The 19620-nt window shown below is 34.8% G+C and overlaps 1 protein-coding gene across 1 annotated transcript; it reads left to right on the top strand.

The window, feature by feature from the left end:
- The first annotated feature begins 7074 nt into the window (after nucleotides 1–7074).
- LOC128553671 (von Willebrand factor A domain-containing protein 2-like) lies at nucleotides 7075–17143 on the top strand. The gene is made up of 6 exons (XM_053534846.1): nucleotides 7075–7216; nucleotides 12794–13031; nucleotides 13789–13910; nucleotides 14905–15111; nucleotides 16565–16669; nucleotides 17023–17143. The coding sequence occupies exons 1-6, from the start codon at nucleotides 7075–7077 to the stop codon at nucleotides 17133–17135; spliced, it is 927 nt and encodes a 308-aa protein (XP_053390821.1). The 3' UTR covers nucleotides 17136–17143.
- The last annotated feature ends 2477 nt before the right edge of the window (nucleotides 17144–19620 follow it).

Consider the following 19620-nt stretch of genomic DNA (forward strand, 5'->3'; position numbering starts at 1 on the left):
CAACTGAGTCTGCTTGCGTTGTATGCTTCCAGAAGATATTCTTTCAAATTTTATACAACATACTGTACAAGAATCTTGGTTCTACAATTTATTCAGCTGTTGTTGGTTATGGCGTCAATTAATGTGTCATCTCCATGCACAGGTTCGTACGACACCAAAGCTTACGTAGATTTAACGACGAATAGCCCGAACAAAGAAGATGTGCATGAAGAAGACAACAGGATCTCACATTGTAAGTAAACTTGTTGAATATTTCCCTATTAATTATACTCCACCAATGGCAAATAACTGTGGTCCCATGTCGATTTTATGTTGAATATTGGCGTTAGAACACTTTTGATGCAATGTGGCCCAGCTTAAATTGCTCACCTACTAATTCCTGTGGACAGTCCATTGATTACTGGCCATTTTTCTATAGTATGCTGCAACATGTAGGGAATGGTGGTGGGAAAAGTGTCTCATAACCGTTTACATGTTTTTTTTTTTAAATTGAGCTGAATATACATGGATGAATGACTGTTCCAGTCTTAACTGCCCTCTGCACATAATGTAAATATTTTAACAACGGCCATTTTTATAGAGTCCGGACATCCTTATCATACATTTATTAATCCTTGACAAAAGTACTCATGTAGGGAAATATTAACAAATACAATAATCACAAACAATCAGTTGAATATATATGCATATAATATCACTTTAGATAATCCAACAGGCCCAAATACAATAATTTCCCCTGCCTCTTAACTAGTGCAAATAAAATAAGATTTTCACTTCCTTGTTGAAGTTATTCGACAGTGGAGTTGCGTTAGATGTGCTTGTTTGCTTTTATAAAGAATGAGTTCAATGATAAAAATAATTCTATTGTATATGTGCTTAGGATTTACCGTGTTGTTAGTTTCATCAACACGTACTAAGTACTATACTGTTGTTTTTTCGTGTTTTTTTTTTTTTTTGTTTTTTTTTGTCGTTTGTTTTTTCGTTGATTGGCATACAAGTGTTAAATAATGTGTATGTACATATCTATTTATCTAACCTTTATACATTACTTAGAAAGTAACTATATGAGCTGCAGCCATAACCATTTAATGCGGTTTTTGTTTTGTCTGTTGGAACATAGTTTACTATGTTTGCTATGCCATTTGACAATATCAGTTTTCCGATCGAAGCACCCATATTGGTACATTATGAAATATCAGCAGCCAGTAACGGAAAACGGATAGAAACAGCAAATTAAATGGGTAAAGCAGTACACACTCGATATAAAACTTCTATAGTTCAACAGGTATTTATTTTGAATACTACATTTCGAAAACCATCAAGGTAAACCTCAATCTTAAGTACTTGATCTTCTAAACGAAGATCTGAGAACGACCCATTTACATTCGTCTTCTGTATATTTTGGATTTCCAGTATTGTTATTTTTATTTTATCCAATCAGACGACTTGTTCGAATGCCAAAGAGTAAGAAAAATGTGCAGTCATTTCAGGGCTCGAACCCGGGACCCCCCGCTTACAAAGGAAGTGGCCTACCGACTGAGCTAACCGGATATCTGATACATTATGACATAAGAATTGTAAATATCAAAAGTCAAGGCTAAAGGTAGATTTGCAAGATATTGTAAGTCAGGCTCTGATTGGCTAGCGAAAGAGTCGTCAGAACGAGGCAATGAATAGGTCGTTCTCAGATCCTATGCGTAGCGTAATAGGAGATGTACTTTAGTCAGATTGGGTACACCTTACTCTAGTAGTATGTGCCCTGTATCTCAAATAGTGATTTGTCAAATGAGATGGAATTATATCACGAGGGCCAAGTGATAATGCGCGTCTTAAAACAATGATTTTATTCAATTTGAGATACATAGTTTCGATTCTAGCATGTTATGAATGATTACTAGGTATATCCTTGAAGGCATCCATCAAATATTTGCCTGTTTTCTGCTGCGCCCTAATGAAATTATTACACCCGACGTATAACCGCCCATCGTGTATAAATAGTGATAATGCACTGTTTTGCTATAAATTATTTCTTACTTAAATCTCTATGTAAACAGTGGTTACCCTATGCGTTCTGAACAGTGAAAGATTAATGACGAAAAAGGTCTTACAAGTGAATGTATTTAAATACAATACTTGCACAAAAAGCGGTAAATTATTACCGTTTATTTGGTTATAAAACTGCGCAATATGTATTGTGATATCATTTTTCGTGGCTCCCGTTGGGTGATATACTAATACTTTCGCATTGAGTTAAATACTGCAAAAAGTCGAATATGACGAGACGCCTGTATATTATAGGACTAAATATTTTTTCTAGAGTTCATACGATGGTTCGTTCTCTGTGTTAAAAATTTTAGTATGCCCACACAAGTAAAAATGTGACATGCGTAGGCATTCTCTGATGATGGACGACTACTATACTAAACGTTATCTACTAGCTGTCTCAAGAAAGACTTGCCCGGTAGTCGCCCTTGAGAGGCCCTTTATAGTGAAGTAAACGAGGTCAAGGGTCATTTGGTGCATTTTATATGTGTGTCACATAAAATTTAATACATTGTATCTTGGACAGTTTTGGTGCAGAATAACAACAATGATATCAAAATAAAGCCAGGGATTTGTAAATTTATTTACAAATAATTGGAATAATGTGCTTCATAAATATCAATTAAGAGTTTTTCAGCTCGTATGAATACTCATGAGTATTAATTGAAATGTATCAAATTTCCATTTCAAACGTTCATTTAGTACCATTGATAAAAATCCTGTAAGTTTTATAAATGTCCAACTAAAGCATGTAAATATTCCATGCATTAAGAATATAATTAGTATGTAACATCACACAGTTCAATCTTGCTCATAGTCTTTTCTCTATACACAGTACCAGAAGATATTGTTTTAAAAATGTCAAAACTGTATTGCTTCGTTGCCATTTACAGTTCTACAGTTTGTATATAAATAGCCTCGCATGCACATTCATACACGCAAACCTGGTCGGATCGGTAGCATTTGCACCTTAAACTATTGCATTTCGTCTTGCAATCAACAGTAGTATGTGATATGTTACTTTAGGTATTATAAGAATACAGTCATACATGCAGTCACCCGTGGAATCCTTTGTATACATGCAAACTAAGATCAATTACTTTACGCTATCGATGCAAAGTTGTGAAGCGTAATTAGCCTATGTCCAAACTGGCATATATGTGTAGCTAGTATGACATGTCTGTATACACAGGATACACATGTGGTCACCCTGCTACCCAAAATGGCCTGCATCTATACTTAAGGTACCCATAGTTGCCTCTTTATGCCACGAATACTCATAGTGTATCTGTATGTAAAGCTAACCTGACCTGTATGTATATCCATGATACCTTGAGTGACCTGCATACCTCATATATAGGCGACCCTCTATCCGTATTGTCATACATATATAGACGTTATAGCCAGTATGTATACAATGGATACCACGAGAGGCCTGTTTGTACACCTAGGATACCCATAGTTTTCCATATATAAAACCAGGTTGACCTGTATTTATACCCAGTGTACCCAGAGTGGACTTTATGAATAGCAAGTTTCCAAATAGTGGTTGCCTGATCCAATAACTTGTGGCCTGTATTTATAGCCAAGACGACCTGACAGTTTGCTAAGGATACTCAGATAGACCTGCTTCTATACCTAGGGTACACCGTTGGCATGTATTTATACTCAGGATAAAAGTAATATCTTTTTTTCTGTTTGGCATATTTTAAAATTTACAGTTCGTGGTGGTTTGTCAGATTCGCACACGTTCTCGTGCAGAGTTTGGTACCCAAATCATGGATATTCATTTTTATATTCAATGCCGTGCCAAGATTAAAATATTTACCATATCTGAATATGTCTGCATTACGTTCTTGCATCTATTTCACCCATGGGGTTCCCCAATGGTCCATCCTTTGGGCCCCTTTTGTTCTTAGTTTATGTAAATGTTATGTCAGCTATTGTTAATAACAAACTTTCATTATATGCCGATGATTTAGGTATTCTTGTCTCTGGAAATGACTTCTCACAGACTGAAACTGTTTTATCCAGTGAACTTGAAATTGTAAGTGAATGGCGTGTTGATAACAAGCTTTCACTACATTTTGGAAAAACAGAGTTCATTCTGTTTGGATCAAAACCCAAATTAAGGTCTCGATCAAGACTGAATATTAATGTAATGGTACAAATATTAAAGCTACCGATTCAGTGAAGTACCTTGGTGCAAGCTTGGACCAGAATCTATCTTGTGATGAAATTGCAAGATTTGTGGTTACTAAAGCAAATGCACGTCTGGAATTTTTGTATCGGAAGAGTAAATTTCTGACTTTTCACACCAAGAAAATGTTGGCCATGGCTCTAATAATTCAGTGCCAGTTTGATTATGTTTGTTTTTCCTAGAATTTCAGTTTAACTAAATACTGGAAGAACAGGCTTCAAATTACTCAAAAAAAAAGAAAAGAAAAAACAAGCTTATTCAGTTTGTCATTGGTCTTGATAGTATGTCTCATGTAAGTGTTGGTACTGAGCACTGAGCAGTTTAGGTCCTTGAACTGGTTACCAGAGGTTAGAAGGGTTACCATGCCGCTAATAACAGGGACCATAATGGAAATAAGGGGAACGTTGTTTCTCTTTTTTGTTTTATCCCTGGTATTCGTGTGCATTTCATGGTTTAGAAAATATGTATGATTCTAATCAGTCTGCTTGCCACCATATTGTTGTTATATATCATGCATCTGTTTTATTGCAATATTTTTGCTTGATTTGTGTACACTTTTACCCAATAAAACCTACCTGTCTATCTACCAATGTATAACAATTTATGACATTTCAATAAAACGCTAGGACAAAAAAAAACTTTCTCGATCAACACATGACAGGATGATTTAATGTTTAATGACTTTTTCATTAGATAAATTCAAATGCAAATAGAAAGGCAAAACGCACGAATTCAAATTGAATTACTGTAGATAAATGTCGTTTTAAATGTCTGTGAAATAAAAGGGGAATTACCTGTTTCATTTTTATCACATTCTTTACAATCAACATTAACGAATGCAAAGGAGAAATGCAGTTATAAATACATTACAATTAAATGTAAACAGTGTACAGCTTCAAAAGATTTGAAAATCAAACCGATACCGATTTGATTTAAAACTGTTTTTTATAATTCACACATCACAATTATGCTTTATATACAGTTTTGTACTTGAAATGTTATGAATCTCATCAGAAGACCTGCGTTCTTTCCGACACAATAACCAAAGTTCAAGTTTTCTCCAAAAATGATTGTACCTGTTTAAGTGTGTGTGTGTGGGGGGGGGGGGGGACAAAGGATATCATTTTATCATTTCAGTACAGCATTATGTCCTGAAGTGTGTTCAATGGTTGTGTTCTATTAGGAGTCATTGACGTAGTGGTTAATAGGTTGAACTGCAATGCCGATGATCCGGGTTCGGTTCCCAGTCATAACTAATATCCCGACCGATCTTCAATGCTGAGTGACTCATTTAAATTGGTACTGGATGCTTTGGAGGTAAATATGACACATGCAACTGCCTCATCTGGATGTAATTTGTTCTATTTAAGAACACCACTATTTGGCACTTAACAAAACAATGGGTAAACAATTTAAGTTTGCAAAATCATAGAAATATGCATCATAACTTGTAACAGAGGTGCCAAGTGATCCTTTGAATGTGGTGTTTGATAAATTTTTAATTTCACTCGCAAGAGTCGTTCGTGTGGTAAATCTAGAGGGGTAAAATACTAATATTTTCATCAACATAAAAATTCCTAGCGTGGAAGCTTGTACATTTGTACATATACACGTATAATGTATACGTCTATTAGAAGAAAATGGAGAGAAAACTGTAGTTGTTCTGCTTATTTCCGAGATATGTATAAAGCAGTTAATTACTTCCCCTTCTCTGAAAAATGGAAATATTTTAAGATTCCTTACTGTCTGTTTGATTTTTTGTTTGTTTCTCTTTAAGAAGATAATTGAAAAAACGTTCAATCTTTCAACTGAGTATTTTTTCCTTAAAAAATGATTTTTGCTCAAAATCATTTTGAGCAATGACCAATTTCCAATACTGGATATTTCCTTTTTGCATCACTTTATTTCATATTAAAATTGTCACTTTTCAAGTAACTCATATCTGACATATTAAAATCCCAATATTTATTATAAGGTTTATCTTAAAGAATTACAGCTTAACAAGGCCAATACCTCAGATTTATGAGCGTAATTTGTGTACATTTGTACTTGCATTTAACAATTGTAAACAGTAATTTAGAAACAAAAATATATAATAAAAGAAACGATTTCGAATTTCCCCGGCCTGAAAGGGAATGTCCCTCGAGCGACATCACACGGCGTCTGTATTTCACAACCTATCCGTTTTACACGAGATTGCTCAAAGTTAGAGGCTTTTAATGATAGAACTCTTCATATAACCAAAAAGTTATTACAACAGGAGTATGGATATCATTAACTACGTAAGGCTTTCACTAAATTTTACTGATTTAAACAAATATAACACCCTGGTCACAATAATGCTACGAGCTCCGTACGAGTAGGTTTTCATTCGTACGGTGGCCGTACGGACATCGGAGACTATTACGAGCGTCGCACGGATTTTTTTAACTCGTAGAGTCCCGGAAAGTCGTGAATGTTTCACCGACCTCCCGATATGTCTATGAGCTCGTAGAGATTTCGAAGTCGGGAACAGCTCGCAAGAGTCCCGTACGAGAACCGCACGGATCCTGGAAGAGCTTATACAAGCATCGCAAGATGTCCGTGCGGAATTGGAAAACTGCGAGGCTTGCCGATGTTCGGACGACTGTCGCAGGGGACTCGCACGGTCAGCGTACGATGTCCGTACGATATTAAGTACACCGTGCGGAGAACGTGCGATGTTCGCATGGGACTCGCAGGGCCTTCCGATAGTAGTACGGGCTCCGTACGACTTCCTTAATAATTCATGATGGTATAAAAACAGGAGTATATTTCAAGTTCCTCCAGGTACTGTCGAGACGTGGTACATGATGGAGCCACATCGTCTCAGACTGGTGCACATGCGACTCGCGCTGCACCAGCCACGTGCCCATAATGACATTTTTATTCATAGCACTGCTTCTACAAGAAACGCTGAACGCTCGGCGGCAGCAGCGGAGGCGTACCTGTTGGGTAAGGCCACGGTTACAACGGCGCCTCCTGCTGGGTAAGTACGATACCCTCATACAGGAACGAATGCGAGAGTCCGGGGGAACTTTAAAGGGTTCCTTCGGATGGAACCTGAGATGTTCCTGGAGATAATGCAGAGAGTTGTATCCCGCATACAAAAGCGTACAAAGTAATTGTAAATAAATTGTTGTAAATATGTGTTGGTATGTTTAAAATTATGTAAATAATGAAAATTGCAAAAAATTACAATATAGGAGGCATCTTAACTTATGGTATCTTAATTAATATTGATTAATTAATATTGACTTTGGATGTAATCGATTCAGCTGAGTAGCTACAAATGGACAATTTTCAGACGCCGCCAACTGGTTTATTCCTGTCGAATGTATACCGTACGGGCACCGTACGAGCGCCGTACGAGTCAAAGGATATCGTACGAGGTACGGCCGAACTCCTTGCGAGCTCCGCACGACTTATCTGCGATGTCCGTACGGATAGGCTACGATTGCATTCTCTAAAGCTCGTACGAGGTCCGTACGTACTATGACCACAAGCTACCATTGTACAGAGATCGTAAAGGATGCTAAAACTGGTGGACTCGTATGATTTTTTAAAACCGTACGGACTTCGTACAGTCTTGTGACAAAGGTATAACACACATCTTTAAACACTTCTAAAACTTGATCTTAGACATACGCCTCAGTCACAATCAAATGCATTTTTTTGTTTCACTTGGGGTCAAAAATAAAAGTTTGTAAAACTCTTTTATTTTGAAATGTTAATTTACCATATACCTTGGTTCTACAAAAACAATGGTAGTTGTCGCTGTCTGATAGTTCGACAATTTTTTTTTTCGATATAAAGATGAATCTTCAGGGAAAAAATAAAACAGACATGACCATTTTTAAAGGACTGTTACCACATGATAAGGTACATAAAAGTAATATAGAAAACCCCAAAAACTAATAAATTACACAAAGATTTGTAGTTATTATCTTCTTTTGAAGTTCAAAATTCTAGAAATTTTTGTTTACTACTTGCTTTCAGTTTTTGCATACCTTTTGAAATGCATTTATTCAACTCAAATATGTTATTTTCTAAAAATTCAGTCATTTCTCTTTAAATAATGGTCTCATTTTTGTGATTACGACTATGTTTGGCAGAGATATCGCAATTTTAAAATGAAAGCCGAAATTTACCCAAAAAGTCTACGGACAAGACATCATCGCCAAGTGCTTTCTACATAGGTTTTAGAAGACAGTCTTTTAGTTCTGTTGAACTTTTTATGTTTAATATGATCAAGAACAAGTAAATAACAAACAAATTTATGAAAAGAAGTATAATTGACGGTCTTCGGAATGTGTCTTCGAATAATTGAAGGATTTGAACAACTGTGACTAAATCAAAATGTCATTATGTGACAAGTTCTGTGCTATTGCTTACATAAATTAGGACTAATTGTTTTCATATTTCACTATATGCTAAAAATAATGATACTTGGAAGGATCCTCACTGAAATAGGCTGTTAAAATTCTCCTTCAGCTTGGTGTCTACGGACAAGACATTTGACCATAATTTCTGTCTAAAAGACAGATAGAGTAATGATGTTTCTGTCAATCTGATCAATGCTCATGCATTTAATGGGCTTAAGAACTGACCTTGCAGCCTGTTATGTACACCATTTAGACTATGTTTATTTATCTGTAATAACTTTTAACCTCAACTAAACAAAAATAAACCACAATCTTCCTGAAATTGGATGGTGGAAGAAACCACCTGACTAGACTTTGTTGAGGCAAATATATTTACATGCTGTTATCAACCTTTATCAATCAAGAAATGGTAAAAAAGTATAAACACAAAGTTTAACATGTTTGAACTCTATGAGTTCATCTAAACATGTTCATTAAAGCAGAAACATTAAAAAAGTAGGAAGAACTTGTTAAACTTATAGCTCAGAACAACATCTTAAAAAGATTACAACTGTGTCTTAAATGGAAAACTAATGAAACAAACTCCCTTGCTGACTGCTTAAATAGCTGTATGTTGTAAAATACTCATATGACATTTATTCTGTGAGATCCATAACTCATACTAATATTTTAAGTAGTCCTGCAAAATAAAATTCCTGTAAATTTTAACCTGTTTACAGAATAATTAAATGTTCACTGTGATAAGTTTTTATCACTTAGTTTTGAGTCAGCTAATGACTTACATATTATGTTTTTTTTCTTAAAATTCCCAAGATACATTCTCTTTTTCTAGCCAGTAATATTTTTTATTAATATTGACCTTTTTCCATTATATAAGATAGTACAACCGGAGACAAAGTTTTTTAACTATCTTTTTATCACATTTACTTCTTATTTTTCATGTTATCACCTATATTAATATTATTTTCTTGGAAAAATAGAACAAATGTTAGTAACTCAAATCGTAAATCAAACTATGATTTCAAAATTCTAGACCTCTGCCTCTGATGCATGTGGGAGGTTGGCAGTTACTTGCAGAGAACAGTACAGATCAATTAACCAATTGTTAAGTTACATAACTGAAATTCTGTTGAAAAAGGGCATTAAACCCCCAAAAACAAACAAATCTAAATAGCTCTCATTTTGAAAGGGAGAAACTGCAAGGAGACTACGGTAATCACGTAGTAAATTGCTTGTAATTTCTTTTTTAAGATGATTTAAACTGCTTCAATTTTATGTGATTTCAGTCAGTTACAGAATAAAGTTGATAGGCAGATGAATAGAATGAAATCTTGAAAACCAATCACCATTATATCTTGGCCTGAAGAGCACAGAAATATGCCATCTTGAGTGGATTATAACAAAATGTTTAAGTTGAAAGTGGACAGCCACACCATGTCTAACAATAGATCCATACTCCACTAGAATATGACCAAATGTCAAATGATTTGCTTCTATCTTCTTATTCTTTCTGTTTTACTACTAGCTTGTAAAAGATTGGGTTTTTTTGCATTTCAGAGTCTCTTGATTTATTTCAAAGAACACTTGATATATTTTTTAAGGTCCAGTGCTGGTTTTTATGAAAACAGAAAATATATTGAATAGTATTTGTGCAATGTCTTGTCCGTAGACACTTCCATTGCATGCCTTGTTTTTGCCATAACAAAGGGAGGGTTAGAAAGAAATGTATTTATTCCTTTTTTGATAGCTTTTAACATTTATATAAGTCATGTATAAGATTAAAACATATTCTATATCCATTGTACTTCTCAGATTCAGATTGTACACACAAGAATAAATGGGTAACATTTTGCATTTGGAAGAAGTAAGTTTCATTAGAAATATATTTATTCTATATTTTGTAAAAACATTAAGTGTGGTGTATCATTGAAACTTGATAAATAGCTCCAGTATGATTTTATAAATGATATTTGTCAAAAAAACTTCGTTTCTTTAGTGTCTACGGACAAGACATGTGTCTACGGACAAGACATTTTGCAATTCAACAACTATTTATATCTATATAACCCAGCTTAATTCCGTCTAATGTTTATCAACTAAGACACTATCCTAGCAGCTTTCATACCAACAGTGATTAAACTCTAATATTGCATCCTTCACAAAGAAAATAGGTGTCTACGGACAGGACAAAAAAATTGGCGCATTTATCATTGTCTGTTCAGAGTCAAATTTGAGGAGATAAGAAACTTCCACCTGAAAGAATGCTATTATTTTTCAGAAGAAGGTAGACTGAAGTTCACACAGAGACAAATAAGACAGTAAAAAAAGAATTATTTTATAATGAAATCACATTATCTGATATGAGGAAGAGCAAAAAGTTAAAATATATAACAAAACGGTCATGTCAGTCTTCAGTACATAACTTCTGTTGTGGGTAACATAGACAGTTGAAATAACTTGCAGCTGAAAGAAGACGAATTTTCCTGTAAACCAAACAGCACAACAAGGTCTTGCTGGTTTTAGGTTTTAATTAAAATGAAAAGACAAAAAACACATTTTTTAAGGTGAAACAATATAACGCTGAATTTTGGCCTTTTTCTGTTATTGGACAGCATGGCGTTCGTTTTATATGTACATCAGCTACCTGATAGTAGTTTTACCTGCAACTGGGTAGTGATATGTAACTCCTGAAGTGCTGAAGACAGAATATATAAACATGCACTTTTAAATTTGGGTGTATATCATAGAGCACCTAAAAAGTATGCATTTGATTGTGACTGAGGCGATATCATACTAATGGGAAGTAGTTTATAAAATTGGGAAAAATAAAAATAATGCTTATTTTAATTATATATTTGTACAAACGTTGATCAAAAGAGGATACAATGCGAACATCGTTAAGTATAGTGTATGTTTGATAATCATGAGCACCCTGCAGTTAGTCGGTACGCTTTCCTTTGTGATGGTGCGATGACAAGTAGAGAGTAAGATTCCGTAATTCTATTCTCCTTAATCCTATCAAAAACGGACAAAGGGAGTGGAATTTTGTCTTGCAGCTTGTTTTGTCATACCCTTAAATGTTAGGGTCATTGTGCTCTGGCTGGTGTAATTATACCTTAGACTGACCTACTTATAAAATCTGGTATTTGGTCATTAATGCAAGAGCCTATCTTAGTGGTGAGTTATCTATTTAAGTGTTTAGTTTAACTCGTTGAAAATATGGTAAGTGCAAGGTTGGCATGCCCTTAACGCGTTTACCCACTCTCTCACTCTCCTCGCGGCTTCCACCCCTCCCCAGTTTCCTTTATAAAAGTTGCCGACCGTTCCGAGTCTGGGCCCCAGTATTTTCAAATTGGTTTTTGTCTGTTTCGTATTTTGTGTTGCGTGTGATGTCTTGTTTGTTGTTAGTGTTTCTTTTCCATTCCCCTATCTCTCCTTTACTTTTGCGCCTCCTCACCTTTTACTAGGAGAGGGGTACGTGCTCGCTTTATTTTTGCCACCAACAGTCCCTTGGTGGAGTCCTACTGTGGTGTTTTTCCTCTTTGTGCGTGCGTGCGTGCGTGTTCGTTAGCGAGGGCGCGTGCCCGTGCGTTCGTTTGTGTATGTGTGTGCATGTATGTGCGTGTCCATGCGTGTGTATGTGTGTTTGTGTGTGCGCGCGCGATTTAACACCGTTATATGCAGTTAAGCAAGATAATCAGAAATCCTTATATTACCTGCACTTTTTTTCTTTATTCCGTATTCATTAGGACTGCCTCAGACGATGATTGTATGAATGAGGTTGATTCATGCAGCTTATATTTATAATATTCATATGTAAGTAAGATCATTTTAAGCATATAACGCATGTAAAGAAAATAATAACTAAGTCTGTTTATAAGAAGTAATGAAATACACAAAACCTCACTTCCCTACCACCGGCAAAAGCGGAACTATATTGCCAATGTAATCAAATTTACTAAATCATCATAAATATTCAGGATAGCAGCTCTATCTGTATATTCAATTTGCCTGTACAGAAAGAACATTGAACTTCAGAAAGTAATGATAACAATATTTCGGTCTGCTGTAAATTGAGTTTAGATGATTAGCCGAATAATTAAACGAAGAATTCCAATGAAATTGACTGAATTCAGTATACTTTTAGACTGCCAGGATGCTTCGCCAGCTGACATTGCGTTCATCATCGATGGCTCTGGGAGCGTTTTGATGGATGGTTTCACAAAATCACTTCAGTTTGTTCAACGGATTGTAGATGCTTTCGATATAGGATCGTCAGCAACTCAGGTGGCACTGATCGTCTTCGATCACCATGCTCGTATCCAGTTTTATTTTAACAAGAATAATGACGTGACGACCTTAAAATCAGCTATTTCAGCAATTAAGTAAGTATATGTTTATAAATTTGAAATTCTGTTCAATTAAGCATATAACTGAATTGTATTACTTCAAGTCAATCAAGTTTGCTTTTACTTCGGCCGATTCTTAAATAAAGGTTATATAAATGAAATATTTCGTTGAGATTTATCCTGTCAAGTAATGACAAGTTATAAAGCTATATCAAGATATGACCTTGTCAAAGTCAAGGCATGTCTATGCTTCCCTTTTTCTAAATGCAAACCAGTAACGTTATCTATTTAAATTTAATCTTGTTTACAGGTTGTTCTCAACATTTTCACGTAATTCAGTGCATCTGACATCAATAAATGTACGTTTTCAGGTGGATATTTAAATCCTAAGGGCAGTCAATTTTCTGTTATCTGTTGTATATTTATACGTGCTGGACTGAAATGTCATAACGTACAAAGCCGCATGCATTTTGATGTCCATAATGATAGTTTAATTTTTTTACCGTGCTTACTGTACACATCTTAAAATTTCAAGAATGTGTACTTTGACGAAGGTATATGAAATATTACATTTGAGCCACACCATGAGAAAACCAACATTTGCGACCAGCATGGATCCAGAACAGTCTGGTCAGGATTCGTGCTGTTCGCTTTCAAAACCTACTGCAATTAGAGAAACCGTTAGCGAACAGCATGAATCCTGACCAGATTGCGCGGATGCACAGGCTGGTCTGGATCCATGCTGGTCGCAAATGCACTACGTTGGTTTTCTTATGGTGTGGCTGAATTTTAGTTATCCGGGTGGAGAAACAAATATTACCGCCGCAATTGTCAAGGCAACAGAAATGTTCCAGGATACATCTGTATCAGGACGCCGATCATCGACTACTGGAATTGTTATACTCATGACAGACGGTAATAATTATAACAATAAATATAACATGAAAACGTAAACATATTTCTAACATTGAAACTTTTTCCAAATGACCGATGTTGCCCTTACAGGGTAGCAAAGTGTGGCAGTTTTAGAAAATGATTTTTGCGCCTTGACTGCCACTTAGATTAAATGGCCAGGAGAATTCATCGGTAAGTTTTAAAATCTGATTATTATTCAATCGTGATAACTTTCTAACGTTAGATACATATATTAAGCGAGAGTATATTCCTTATAAATTAATGTGTTCTTTTAAAGGCACGTCCGTCTAAACAAAACAATTATGATTTTATCGATTAAACTATTAATTTAAGGTAACCTGTCAGTTAAAAAAAAATAAGCGCATTTTATTTTATATTGGTGAACAGACTCGTTTACTGATATTCTTAATAATTACATGTAGTATTATTTATTTATTTATTTATTTATTTATTTATCATACATTCATCCATGATGAACATTAGTATAAAAGTGTTTTAAGATAAAATTGAAAAATGTAAATGGTTATTGTTTTCAGAATAACATGAAATATATACTTTTATCAATATAAATACAAACAATTTTTTACATGTAAAACCACAATAAGACCAATGTTAGTCCTACAGAAAGTATGTTTGTAACACAAACATGGACGCTTACAGACATTTCTTATAAAATATATATCTAAAATAAAGACAAATTAAGAAAATGTCACAGTTTCTCGTAAGGGGAAAATAGCATGATTTGATTGTAGAAGGTTTCATCTCAGTTCTATTAATACGAATAAAAAGTCCTCGTTTTCAGACATGTGAAAGAATTCGTAGCCGATTAAATTTTTTGGTTCATCCGTTTAAAACATGTTTATTTTGAACTGCGAAAGAGTGCTTAACTTACAGATTATCCTAAATAATTAGTTTATGGAGATTAGTTTATTCATAACGTGGTCAGTTTATCAATATTCTAATTTATAATTTTATCGTATGTATCAATTTTCAGGTGTGACTGACCTCTTTGAGCCAAGCATAAACGCTGCACAAAAGCTGAAAGATCTGGGGATTATCATTGATACAGCGGGTGTAGGAAGTTCCGTTAATGTTGAAGAATTGAAAAATGTGGCCACAAATGCATCTTATTACTTTAATGCAGACAATTACAACTCACTGGAAAGTATTTCTGGACCATTGACGTCGTCAGCTTGTAAAGGTGCGTTTGACATTTTCTCTATATAAGTTTGTTTGTTCATTTAACGTGTATAGTAACACTTTGACAGATAACAAATGAAGGGAGTAGATTATGAACAGATGATGTAACGAGAATGAGGCATTTATTTGTTATGTACAATGTACGTAGATGTAGTAACGCTTCGAAAGTACACTAGGAATACCGAATTTAAGTTGTCCTACTAGTTCTATTATTTAGAACCAAAATTACAGTCAATGTATGACCCTGTTTATGCAACATCGCCAAAAAATCCTACCAATTAAAGGTACCTCTGAATTAAATGGCCATATTTACATCAACCAACTTCTTTCTTTTGAGGAGCTGCCCGATGGTGCTAAGTCCGATCTCTATTCGCTATACTACCTACATCGCTTACTAAATTGATCAAGAGTCAATATTTTTGGACTTGAAAGCCATATACTCTGACGAGATAAAGAAACGCCTCATCGGAAGTGACATTATGTTTATCGCATAGTTTAAATTTGTTGAGTAATGTAAAGAAAAGAAATCCGGTAGGCCTATCGCCAAGTGTTCCCGTGTCTGTAAGATGCAATATTGTCAAACGAGAGAGGTTAAATATCTGGAGATTTGATTTTCCGTTCGCAAACATTCAAACCTTGTCAAAACTTGGACACTCTCTTCGTAATTGTGCCTTGGAATTATCAAAAACTAATTCATTGTCAGAAAACCTCTGAAAATATGGTCGGATGTCACCTAACACATGTACCTATGTAAAATTCGCTCAGTAAAACTAAATTTGAAAAATAAAACATGTTCATATGTTTTAGGTTAAAAAAGGTGATCGATGTATAACAAGCTAGAATTCGAATTTCTGCTACCACTAAAAACTGAAAATATTTTTTTAACATATGACTGTCACTACACGCCATTTAATTGTGAAAGCAGCTCTATATACACATTAAGTCAAGTGTAAGACATTAAGTGAGAGCTGAGCTTGGTACAACTTTAAATGTGATGAAACATATATTGTAATGTATACTCTACTTGACACGTTGCATACCTGTCTACAAATCATTAAAAAATTAAAACAATAAATTATGTTGCCGATCATTCGTTTGTTTCACTAAACTTCGGGTTTATCTGTTATCTCTAAACTGAACATGTATACTGCCAATTCCGGCGATAAGTTTGCACAATAAAACGCCTTGCGTGATTGTTACTATATATTTATCTGCTGAATTTTAAGTAACCTATAGGCGATTCCAGTTCGTATGGCAATTTTCACTTGACCTCCAATGGTGACATTGACCTATGACCTACAAGCATAAATCTTGACATTCATGATTTATATATTGCCATCTATTAACATACCAAGTTTTTTAACCTACGGACGGACGAACGGACGGACGTACATATATTCACTTTAATGTAAGCCATCGAAAATGTGCAACTATTATGAAATTGCTCTACACAGATATTGGCGGCTGCAACTGTAAAAATGGAGGAACTTGTATCCCGGGAAACTTTAGAAGCTATTGCGATTGTCCAGCCATCTATACAGGATCTGATTGCGAGAAATGTGAGTTCATTCAGTAACACATATTTCGAACAAGTACTTTAAACGTAAATGCTTTTGCGACCTCTCAAAATAATAACCTTTGACACATTGAGTGCAATATGTTTTAAATACTTAATTTTTGTTTCCTAATCAACTTTGTACCAATGGTTATCATTAGAAATATTATTAATATATTTTATAATCGTAACTGTTTATAACATGACATTCATGTTAAGTGGCATAACAAACATGAATTCCTTCTACAACAGCAACAGCAATAAATTCTTATGACATGAAGGCAAAAGTAGGATATATCTATATAATGTCATTTTTCCCTTTATGGCTTTTTATCATGATTAAATTTGAATTTACAGCAATATGTGATGAATCCCCGTGCGCAAAAGGAGAATGCAGTGTTTCCGGCGAAGCCTGGTTTTGTTCATGTCAAGCTGGGTACACGGGAACTCGTTGCAAAATCAGTATGTGAGATTGTGCCTTGTTTTTGAGCTTCTTAATGTACCTGACATTTCCACAGTTTTCTACAGTTTTCTACAGTCAGTTAAAGATGTTTTTGATTTTTTTGTGTAAATTTCAGTTATACTATTGTTTCTTGTTTGGTGTTTCCTGTCTTTAAACTTTCCATATACCTATACACGATATGCTCATGTTTACTTTACGGTTTACCACAGATATTGACGAGATGTTTTAAAATGATGTTTTAATCACTTTCTGTAATATGTAGAAATATAATTCATGACATAAATGTTTTAAAGACTGTAAGATTAGATATAACACTTAGAGAAAATACCTGCTTTTGTTTTCTAGATATTGACGAATGTAACTCTCAGCCTTGCCACAATAAAGGTACCTGCGTGAATGGTGTGAATTTATATACGTGTATCTGTCCGCCAGGATACACTGGGATAAACTGCGCCACCGGTATGTTCTAAACGAAACGTAGTAAATCTTTCTCGTCTACCTGTAATACCTACTTTTCCTTTTAGTTAAAACTTGTTTTCGATGTCACCGGCCTTTCCAATACTTTCTTAAGGTTTATGAATATATCATAAAAAAAACAGAAATATTTGATAAACAAACAACATCTTTACCAACAATCTACCATAATTGCTTTACATATGCTGTCGTACAGTCCCATACGCTGTTTACCTTAAATATTCTCAAAAAGTCTCTCCCCCCCCCCACACACACACACATTCGCACTTAAAAAAGGAATACGATTTGAAATAAAACAAAAATAAACAATTGCTGAAAACTACGTTCCACATAGTTATGTGAAATTTTAGCACTGGGATGCATCAAAACAAAGACATTTTAAAGGCGTTGAACTGTCCGAAAGGGCTGCCCCTTTATGCAGTCCTTTCCCAGAATTCAATGTACATTCACACTGTACTGACAGTTCTTTTATAGAGTAATATATAAGCTTTATATGTTGTTTAATTTTTATGTGAAGCCACCTTTTCTTTCTTTGATTTGGAGTTGCTTGACATTCCTTTCTCAAAATTTAAGGTTAAGCTTTAATGCACTAGATAGGTTCAAAAAACTTAAAAATTTAAATGAATAGAATCTTATAAAGTTTAAATCGCCATTCAAATCATCCACATGGTCGAGTAATACTGTTTCTGTATGTAATAATATACACTTTTCTATAGACATCGACGAATGTCACAGTTCACCGTGTCAGAATGGTGCTACATGTCTGAATTGGGTCAATGCATTCTTCTGTGATTGCCCTCCACGTTATTACGTTATATACTGTGAAACAGGTAAGATTGTGAAGTGTAGAAAAGAGACAATACCAAACTTAAGCAAGACCAGTTCGAACACTTGTTAGTATATCATTTCAAAACTCAATAACGTTTGTATAGTTCGGTCTTGAATGTTTTGTAGACGATATTAAATCTGCGAGAATCATAATTGCAGACGATTGCCAGCTGTCTGAGACTGATATTGTATTTGTGCCCGAGTCATGCACGAGTCAAAGATACCTTTCTGTTGTATGATTTAAGTCGGCAGGAAGTGGTTTAATTTTCGGGTTGATAGATATTCTTCCCGGTACACAATAAATTTGTGAAAACAATCATTCCGGGAATATGTCAGCCACTGTAGCGATCTCGTATTTGTGCTCGATTCATCCGCGAGTCAAAAAAAAGAAGAATTTGGGAAACAGCGGGAGTTGATTAACAATTTTTTATTGACCATATTGTAATAGGAGAAAATAACCTTCAAGTAGGTGTTATAACATATTCGTTTGAAGCGGTTACTGAGATTTCTATAGGACAGTATAACGATAAGTCACATTTAAAAGAAGCGGTAAGAAATATCAAATACAGACCGGGAGCGACTTTTACTGACAAAGGCCTTAAAGCTGCAAAGGAAACTATTTGACAGTACATCTAAGAATAGACCATATGGACATTTTGCTAAGCGATATGTGTTTGTGTTGAGGGATGGTATGTCGACCAAAAGAAAAGCTACAGTCAAGGCCGCGGAAAATCTAAACCCTACAGTGAACAAGGTCTTGGCTTTTGGGTAAGTGATCACAAACAGTGTAAGATACGAAGCTGTATGCTACAATAGATACTTTTACAGACTTTTTTATTTTTAATTCTAGCGCTTACAATGTTATAAACACTCAGGGACACAAGAAAAAACGCCCTGTCTTCTCACCTAGAAAGCATTTTTCCAAGAAATATTTGTACTGCGTATATACATGATGTATATATATATAACAAAAAATACTGTGTTTAAGTGGACTTATTTAAACGAAGCATGACTACCACTCAATAAGCTCATATTCGGATTAGTTTTATTCGGGTACACAGAAAATCAGATGTCGTCGTCGGAAAAGAATATCTAATATTCGTTTAAGTCATTACACCGTTAATGTATACATAAATTGATCAGTTTGCCGATGATAAAAGACAATCATATAGTAAGTTGATTTTTACTTT

Source organism: Mercenaria mercenaria, unplaced genomic scaffold, assembly GCF_021730395.1.
Source record: "Mercenaria mercenaria strain notata unplaced genomic scaffold, MADL_Memer_1 contig_4165, whole genome shotgun sequence".
In the NCBI taxonomy this organism is placed as follows: domain Eukaryota; kingdom Metazoa; phylum Mollusca; class Bivalvia; order Venerida; family Veneridae; genus Mercenaria; species Mercenaria mercenaria.